We start from the raw sequence: 9,853 nt of genomic DNA, 5'->3' as shown, positions 1-9,853 counted from the left end.
CTTGATCATATGAAAAATATAACTCAACGATTGATTGATTGATTCCAGCAAGCAGACGATAAGGACACCTTTGTTGCCACACCCCATCAGAGTGGTAAACCATTTAAAAAGTACGGTACACCTTCGGTTGCGAGATAGGCTACACCCGATTGATAAGTAGCCTACTGATGTAGTCTACTCTACAGACAATCTCCATCTCCTACTTCAACCACCTTCGTTTTATGGCGTAACAATAGACTAATACCATGTAGGCTACTTATATCGTAGCAATGCCGCATTCTTTCTAAGCAGTGCTGTACTGCAGATTGAAACTCATTATGAAACGGCGGGTCGTATTCTTGTGATAACTATAATTACGATGTCGCGGGCCGGACGATTTCGCTTGGCGGGCCGTAGGTTGCCGACCCTTGCTTTAGGCCAGACCTGGGCAAAGTGCGGCCCGCGAAGCTATTCTGTGCGGCCCGCGAAAGGTTTCTTCGAATTCAGAACATAAAACTTGCTTTTTGAATGACCAAAACCGTAGACTGTATCAAATGAACAGGAAATTCGTTTACTTTGAAGCCTGTTCAGTAATAAGCCACGATTACGCTGCCTACGCACCTGGCATGCGTAATCCAGATTCAAAATAAAGGCAATGTGGCAAAGTATGAGTAGCAATTGAAGTCACAAAACATTACTCTTTCCATATAGTTTAGTTCAAACCTTCCTCGTTGCCATTGTCACATTACGCGTTATAGGGTATGTGTTTCAATTTGTTACGAATTCTCGTAAGACAAGTCGATTAGTGCTCGCGATTACTATGACTCTGTCATATCTATCACACATAAAAGATTAACGGGCATGCCAAAAAAGAAAGTCGAAAACTGAAATTCAAAGAAGGTTTAGAATTTAGAGCACTAAATATTCGCATACTGGAGTCAGGGGTAAACCCATCCTTTCCGTTTTCGCCGAGCATGTCGCCGAGATTATAAATTTTAATTAAAGTCGTTCTTTTGACGAAAACACGAAACACTCGGTCAAGAGAGGGCAAAGCTCCGAAAAACTGCAAGCTTCTCACAACATGAAAGCTATTTATGCGGCACACTGCTCGGATGGCAGCGACCAAGAAAATACAAGCTTTTTACCATTGCATATTCATTTCAGTGCAGTGGTTCTCGAACTGGGAGACGTGAAAACATCAGAAGGGTGGCGCGATGCCCGAATTTATCGAAAAAATTTTTCGCGCTCCGCGCGATATACTATAGCTTGTAGCTGTTGCTCTGTGTATTGTCCGACTTTGATATTTCATAATTCGCTCACCAACAGCCATAATATCCAATGCCATCAAACTATCCGTTGGGAATGCTAGCATTCTGGTTGCATTTTGTCATGTCATATGATAAGGGGGCTCAAATTTGTTCACTATCATAAAGGGAGACGTGCCGAAAAAAGTTTGAGAACCACTGCGTTAGAGTCTTAATAGAAGAACGTGAATAGGGGTCTGAAGAGAACTAAAATGTAGCACGTTTAACATTGTTTCGAATCATGACAGCAAATAGATATTTTTTTAATTAACCGTCACTTTCTCATTCCCTAATATCAACACATTCAAAGAGCACCATTCATTAACAATGTGATTTAGAAATAAAATTAATATACGCTGGAGAATTTAGCTAAAAATGTTCCCTCGGCCCGCCAACGTATTTATTTTTCTCATTTGGCCCGCGGAGGAAAATAATTGCCCACCCCTGCTTTAGGCCATGGACGGGCAACATACGGCCCGCGACGTGATTTTAAGTTTCCGGTCGTTCATGATAATGTGGCACGCGGCCACAGTCTGCTGCAATCCCTTACTACTTGCTTACTATACATCAAATGTTAGTGACTATAGGTTATACTTTAGCATGCCAGTGTGTATAGAGTGCGGGAGTGGATCTTACAAGTAGTCGTCAACATAAGAAAGCCTGCATTACCGGTATTTACGCATGAAGTCATCCAGACTGAATTGATACCTTGGTAAATTTAAAAAAATCTAAACCCCCAGTTCATATATACAATACATATTTTACCAGAGGCTGGCAACGTACGGTCCGCAAAGGGATTTTGAGTGGCCCTTGCTGACAGTTTTTGACTTGTGCACAACTTTGTTCGACCACAGAGGCACATATGTCTCATTGACTTCAACAGCTATTGAAGTAGCCTACATACATTCATTGAATACTGTTTTGGTCTCTGCTTCAAACTTAAAGTTAACATTAAATACGAATAATCACATAGGTGGATAAATCCGCGTTTGATGTATCGATTTAGGCGTCTGACCCGCCAAATATACATTATTTTTTATATATCCGGTCCGGCGACTGCAGACGTTGCCCTCCCCTGCTTTAGGCCATTAGGCTGCTTTAGTTCAGGACGGTAAAACCTGCTGGGGCAGGACTACCACACTCGGACATTTCGGAGCTGACCGTAATTACCGTTCCAGAGCACGCCAAGACCTGTAACATATCTGTGCACTGGCGGCGGCGATTAACATTTTGACCTTAAAATATCGCACTGCATCGGCACAACCGTCGATATTAATATCTCCAGTCGCTGAAATGTCTCCTGTCCCTGAAATCCCGATGACTTTTGTTAAAAACCCTATGGGGCCCAAAACCAGCCTTTGAAGGGGGCTTGACAAAGTGCTGTTTCGATCCTGAATAAATACAAAAATAACTTAATTTGGTGATATCTAGAAAACTGGAGCCAATTTGCAGAAACTATTGCCATTTTCGAGCTCAGCGCCCCTGATGTACCCGTAAAATCGTTCTCACTGTTCATGTTGAAATGATTTTGTTGGTCAGTGTAATAATAAGTTGATAAACCAACCGAGGGTTCATCATGCAATGAGATACTATCGAAGTACGAAGTCAGTTACCGTGATTTCGACCGATCACGTGGTAGGCTGTCACTGCGAAAGTGTTATATTTCATTTGTACCAGCTACATCCCGTTGCGCGGATCCAATGGACCGCCACAATGTGGATAAGATCTTATCGAAATGGTGAGACACTTTATTCAAAACTGATCTCGACTCAACGTCGTTATTTATGATACCAATCCTCGAAAAACCATGTTTATTCAAGTTTACAACTCTCACAGATAAATTGCTATCTATGGAATCGAATTGAACGCTGCGATGACATGATATATTAAAAAAACATGCAATTCGTGTGACGTGTGTAGTCTTCCGCGTCTGGTTTTCCTCACGACCTTGCTTTATCCTTTAAAACATGAACAGGTTATTAGGATCTATCATAATAATGTTGAACAAGAAGACATGTTAGTTTCTTGGCAATAACAGGCTGCCATGTGCGGAAGCCACATTCTAGTCTGTACTGCTCCCTGTGACAGTTATAGTATAGTGGCGTCTCTTATATATATCTGCCTCTTTTGTATCCATTCGCTTTGGCGGAAGGACGCACATTAGAGTATCTGTAGCAGTTGTTGCGTCGTGAGTGATCAACTACAGACGTAGGTCTTTTACACTTTGTATAATATCATACGCCAACAATTTCTTTCAAAACGCACGACATGTTAGATCGATCCAAGAGGAAATCAGGGGTGCTAAGTCCGAAAATGCCATAATTTTTGTTGAATTAGTTCTGATTTCTGAGATATTGCTTCTTAATACATATTGCAAGAAAAATTGCAAGCCAGTGAGTAACATAGATTATTTCTCGCTTGGGGGTAAATAAGGCATTGATATCATCTTCCACCCAGCACTAACATAAACAATTTCGTGCTCTGATAAGGAAATAGGTAATGTTGTCCTGTAATGTATCAGTTTGAGGCTAATATGTTGCCCTGACAGTTTACGCTAACTAATCACCAAATTTAAGCTCCAGAAAGAGTCGAATGACAATATCTCATCTCGGAGGATTAGTGGGCTCAAAGGTAGTAGCCTTTTAAAACTCAGATAGTGTCCCTTGCTAATATGTTCAGAAATTTTACTTCATGGGTGTTTAAGGTATATGTTATGAAATGAGGGATAGGCTACGGCAATACAGAGAAATTGTTGCAATGACCGATATTTTGACAAATCTATGCCATTCAGAATCCTTGCGGTTTGGCGCGAGTCAAAGAATCACCAGGATGATAGTTATATTTTCCATGACCGACATGTCGGGTTGGAACCGAAAGATGATGTTATGGTACTATACCCTAACATTGACTGTGCTTTACAACCAGTTGCACGATCCCCTGAAATTCATGTTGTTGTTTTCGCGTCCCTGCAAGATCTAATTTCGGATCATGCTGCAATGTTAGATATAGTGGAAGATGTGGATGACAATAGTAGCTGCTGTAGCAACTACGGTGACATAGACTCAACTCAACATCTTCGCGAATGACGGGTAAACGGAAACATTTTACTTGAGTTCAGCCAAACGGCCCAATCATGGAGTAGGTTTCATCTAAAATGGGTCTACCGTGGCTATTTCTCGCCTCATTGATCATGTATTCTGATTCGGCAACAAGAATAAAGTTCTTCCGGTATAGGTTAGGAATGATCATGTTTTTCCATCACATATGACTGAAGTTGATAAGGCAGCCCAGCACTCATTTATCAGGGCTGTGAAGTGAGTTCCTTTTACCACCAACTCTGACTCCGACCCCAGACGTTTTGAATATACCGACTCCTACTTTGAATCCGACTCCAGGAATATCAAATTCACCGACTCCGACTCCGGGAATTTCAAATTCACCGACTCTGACTCCAACTCCGACTCCGACATTCCTGTAAATCTACATGGAAAATTATACCGCTGTTACATTTTTTTACGTGGGATATGGTTCACAGAAATTATGACATCTGTAGTCACAGAAAGAAATTAACTTTGTGATGGTGTGAAAACGTAAAAACTTGATGACATCTATAACTGCAACAACACTTTTCGGTAACATTTGGTTCGATTTTAAAGTACCTGGAGTCGAAGGTAGAGCATTTTAACAAATTTCGACTTCGACTCCAGCCAGCAAGTGGTTCTCAAACTCCAACTACGACTCAGACTACAAGGAGTGCTACAGAATTTCTATGACTCCAACTCCAACAAGAGAATATTTAACGACACTCTGACTCCGACTCTACAGCACTGCTTTTGACGCAGTTATATAATGATTGATTGGAATCACAGAAGCAAGCAACTATCTATTCAAGGGCTGGCCAACCTTTTCAGCCAAAGGGCCACATTCGATTGACGAACTGTTGCGCGGACCACTATCCGCGCGAAGCGCGAAAATTTTTGGAAGTTCACAGGTCAATTATATTGTCACCTGACTATATTGCGGGCCTGCTGTATATCGCTGGGCTCAGTTTGCAAGGACTGGGCGATTGGCGTCTGGGCATATCGATATCGAAAGTTTCGACCAACATGCGTCAATAATTTTGTGCCTAGGTTTCATAGTCGACGGTCTTTCTGCGAGTGAAAACGCAAAGTCGCATATGTTGAACGACACTCTGTCTCGTAATCGCGAATATAGTTAGATTCAATCTGATACATTAGGCGTTCTTTCATTTTCACAAAGGGGCAACAATATTAAAAGCAAGAAATCTAGTGACAACATGTTGCGCGAAACGTGTAGAAAATTTTTACTTTTGATAAATCTATCACAAATTATTCTGCTTTATTGTAGTGTACGAAGATCTATCAATATGTGACTGGCTCATGGATCTGCGAATGCGTCGGAACTGATATTTTAGTCATCACATCTCAAGTGTTGCGGCCAGACTAATCAAATTTTTGGTTGGCCTCACAAGTTCGCAATCTGTGTAATCCATTTTTGATAACATTAGAAATTTCGGAAATTACCTCGCGGGCCACTCAAAACCTTCTCGCGGGCCACATGTGGCCCGCGGGCCACGGGTTGGCTGGCCCTGATCTATTCCATATCGACCAGATGTGATGCTTACGAATTTTCAAGCTCTTGGATCCAGGACGAGCATGAAAACCCACTATCAATTCAGTCGCGTATATCACTTCCCTGAAAACCTCGGAAATATGAGTGAGGAACAAGGTTAGATGCTTTGACAATATATCAAATAAATAGATGATAATATGACAAAAATGCTTGCTACTTGATTTCGTCTGTGCTTACAAATTGCATTCTTTCTTTTGTAGGCTTGGGCATACCGGATTTGTTATTACTACGGCACTTTCTTTTACATAAACACGGAAGATTCTGACTAAAAATTCAATATGTTGTCACTTCGTTACCTTAAAAAACTTCATTTTTCCCAAATTTTGACCTCATGTATGACTATTAGCTGTTGTCCATCATAATGTTAGAATTGTACTACTTATCTTCACTTTTGGTTGGAACTGTCTGTCATTACGAAGTAGCTTGGCCTGAAAAAACCTTTTTGACTAAAAAACTGACAAATCGAAATCTGGACCTATGAAGAATTACAATAGGCTAGTTACATCACGCATTACGGTAGGAATAATCAAAATTTGTAGTAGTACAACGACATATACTTTCCTACAATCTCGAGTAGAAAGTGTCTGTCCGTAGATTGTCAAGAATTAAGAAATAACGTTCAACATCAGCGGTTGTTGGCTGGCAACACTGAAGGTTTGCTTGCACCGCTGGTGACATACCGTGCTGCTTCATTCTGACAATGTCTTCTACATCACAATTTTTCATCCTGCGCTTCTCGATTTAAGAATCAATGCCCACGCAGTCTTGCTTCAGTTAGGATATTGCTAGGGCCATTTAAAGTCATTAAAGTCATATTTTTTTTCTATGCAGCAGTAAATCGTGAAATAAATTCAAACGTAAAATCCGCATCCCTATGAGGTATATTAAGAAAGTTATAAAGTCATATAATGTCATATTTTCCTGGTTCGGTCATAAATCGGCTTTTTAAGTTATATAGTCACATTTCTGAGTTATAAAGTCATATCGTTGTATACTTTGAATAAAAAATACCAATTTAAGCGGCGAAGCACTTGAGCACTAGGAAAGTAAGGCAGTTACTAGTTGGGGTAGCTGGTTGAATGCTGCTCAATATGATGCCGAGAGACCTCCACAAGGCAATGAAATACTCAGTGCGTAGGAAGGTGAAAGAATTATTGTAAAGAGCGTCAAAAATTCAAACAACGATCCAAAGTTTACTATAGTTAGTTAACATAAATATGCCTCCACTATACCAAGATTTCAAACTCAATATTCGAAATGGAAAGTTGTACGTACACCGTCAAATAGGCCCATGCTGATCTAAATGCAGATGTGGTCAAAGTAGTCAAGAAAGCTACTCAAGTAGAAGTAGAAGTAGCGACGCAGAAATCTACTCAAGTACAAGTAGAAGTACTTCTTCCCTAAGCAACCTAAAACTACTTGAAGTAGAAGTAGAATTTGCCGGCTTTAAATCTACTCAAGTAAGTAAGTAGTTTTGAAAACGGTCATATAATACGTTCGCATGGACTTTCAAAAGCTGCAAATTGAGATATATGCGGAAGGTGCAGAGAGCTTCATGAACAATGTATATTGATGCATCCCAGAAGGTATAAATTTCCGACAGCATGAGCATTCGACCGAATCATGAGATGCAAATGATAGTTTTTCTATGGAAATTAGACACTAATCTTTTGTTTACTCGAACATTCCGTTTTAGAAAATGTCATGACATGTTCTCTCCCCAACATATTAAGGCCTTTAGTGTAGTCGAAGAGCAGTACGGAAGAGTTGTATGAACACGATGTTAACACTTTGCGCGATTCATATTCGATGATTAAAAATATGGCGTAACGTAAAAATGCCATATTGTGTAATTGTAATTTAGGATAATAGACGGCGATGCTACACTTGCTTTTAAACTTAAACATGTATGTTCTCAAGACAAAAGAACTGAAACTAATTAGAACTCCAAATAATGATACTATGAATTTAACGAGAACTACAAATACTACATCAGAAAAGCGGAAATGTATTTTATGTCTTTTGTCGAGACAGTTTTAACGGTGGTCTGCTAAAACAGATCTAACGCTCAAGAAGTCAGAGCCCACTTTCCCAGATTAGGACACACCATTGGCTGCTAGATTACGATATGATCGGTAAATGCTTGAATGCGGAACGCTAGTTTCAAACGTTATGATGGGTCATATTTACCGTGATGAAATATGTCATAGGGTCGCCAATGCGGTGCAATGCAACCTGCAACCTAAATAATATTCACTTTCGTGAAAACATATTTGTAACTCTATTATCTACTTCATGTGAAGCGCGACGGAAATTCCGTGTTTGACTCAATTTCTCCTGAAATTGAAAGTTAGAAATCAGTGAAAACAACCCGAGAATTCCCCAGTTTCTCTTTCTAATTGGTGGGTTATACTACTTCTACTTGACAAACTGAAAATAGCGAAAAGTAAGTAAGTAGATCACTAAATATTACGAACTAGAAGTAGCGGAGATTATATCTACTTGAGTAAGTACCAGAAGTAGAGGAAAACTACTTGAGTAGTTCGAAAAAGTAGAAGTACTTCGTTACTGACCACCTCTGTCTAAATGCCATTGATTTCGAAACAGATCCGTTTGAGCTCAGAAATTACATTAAGAAGCGATTGGACAAAACGATGTGAAACAAATTATGGAGCTACAAACACAAGACATTTTACCAGCGCTTTATGCAAAACTGCAGAAGTGTCAACCCACATCAGCGTCTGTAGAGCACTCATTTTCCTCACTAAAGTCATTTTACGTCCAAATTGTAACTTCGAAGACTCTAAAACTCCACACTACATGGTTTAAAATAAAAATGGACGTGTATTACTGTTGTGTTGCGTATGTTTTACTCTTTGGTTCCGTGAGTGACGTTGTTCGCATGTGAAAATACACTATCTTCACATAAAGTCATATAAAGTCATATTATTGATTTTTAAGGTCATATAAAAATGGCCCTAGATATTGCGGTACGTTTAGCAGATCACCATGTCAACCTCTTTGTTTCTTTTGACCGTTTATGATTCACAATGAGTAGACAATGGGCCGTATGCAACGGTAGACCTACAAAGTAGGCTACAAGCTGCAAAATGTCAAATGATAAGTTCACCGACAGTGCAAACATCTACGATACAAACGAAATGCAGGTTGCAAAAAATGTGGATTTTGTAAACAATTTTGACAATGTTTTGCCGTAACGCTACAATTTTGGCAGAATTTATTTTGACGCGTCAAAAAATCGCGCTCGATATTACCTAACTACTGATATTAATTGTTCACTTCGAGCCGTTTTTATGTGGTATATGAAGCTTAGTCTCACACATTAGAATATGTTAGGAGAATGATCTGATGGAAATACGAATATATGGGGCATTTGTGGTGTTAAATCAGGGGTCATCAACACGCGGCCCGCGAGGTCATATTTTGTGGCCCGCGACATGATTTAAGACTTCGGAAGTAAGTCAAGAAATCCATTTTGAAATGCTGAAATTGGCTACAGTATCAACATTTTGTTGTTGTTCTTTCAAAACAAGCTATTCTCTTGTGCCCAACATCACTATTCGTCACTATAGTTAAAACGGCTTTGGCGATGGCAACAGCATTCCATCGAGGGAGAATAATCAGCTGATATGAATGGGCATATTGCCTTGGTGTACAATGACCAAAACACTGCCAAGACCGAGACGCTTAGTAAACGACATAGGGCATTGGTTCTCAAAATGAGGGCGCGCACTTGTTGTGGGGGCGTGAAAGCATCTGAAGGAGGCGCGGAGCTGCGATGAACTGAGAATTTTTCCGCGCTCCGCGAGATTTACATCGAATTCAAATTTTGTGTATAGTCCGGCATTCGTATTATTGAATTCTCTCGGCAACAGTCTTAACCTTCCATGCTTTCA

The 9,853-nt window shown here is 40.0% G+C and overlaps 1 protein-coding gene across 1 annotated transcript in view; it reads right to left on the bottom strand.

Annotated features, from left to right (window-relative positions):
* Positions 1-3,079: 3,079 nt before the first annotated feature.
* The window catches only part of LOC145443188 (relaxin receptor 2-like), a 31,405-nt gene continuing 24,631 nt past the window's right edge, over positions 3,080-9,853 (bottom strand). The window contains exon 19 of the mRNA XM_080321178.1: positions 3,080-3,241. Coding sequence (XP_080177304.1) covers positions 3,237-3,241 — 5 coding nt within the window. The 3' untranslated portion in view covers positions 3,080-3,236. The remainder of the gene's footprint in view (positions 3,242-9,853) is intronic.

Source organism: Botryllus schlosseri, chromosome 7 (assembly GCF_051294905.1).
Source record: "Botryllus schlosseri isolate E-star chromosome 7, Bs_hap1, whole genome shotgun sequence".
NCBI lineage: Eukaryota > Metazoa > Chordata > Ascidiacea > Stolidobranchia > Styelidae > Botryllus > Botryllus schlosseri.
The sequence above is the reverse complement of the archived record's forward strand: the minus strand, read 5'-3'. Positions and strand labels throughout refer to the sequence as shown.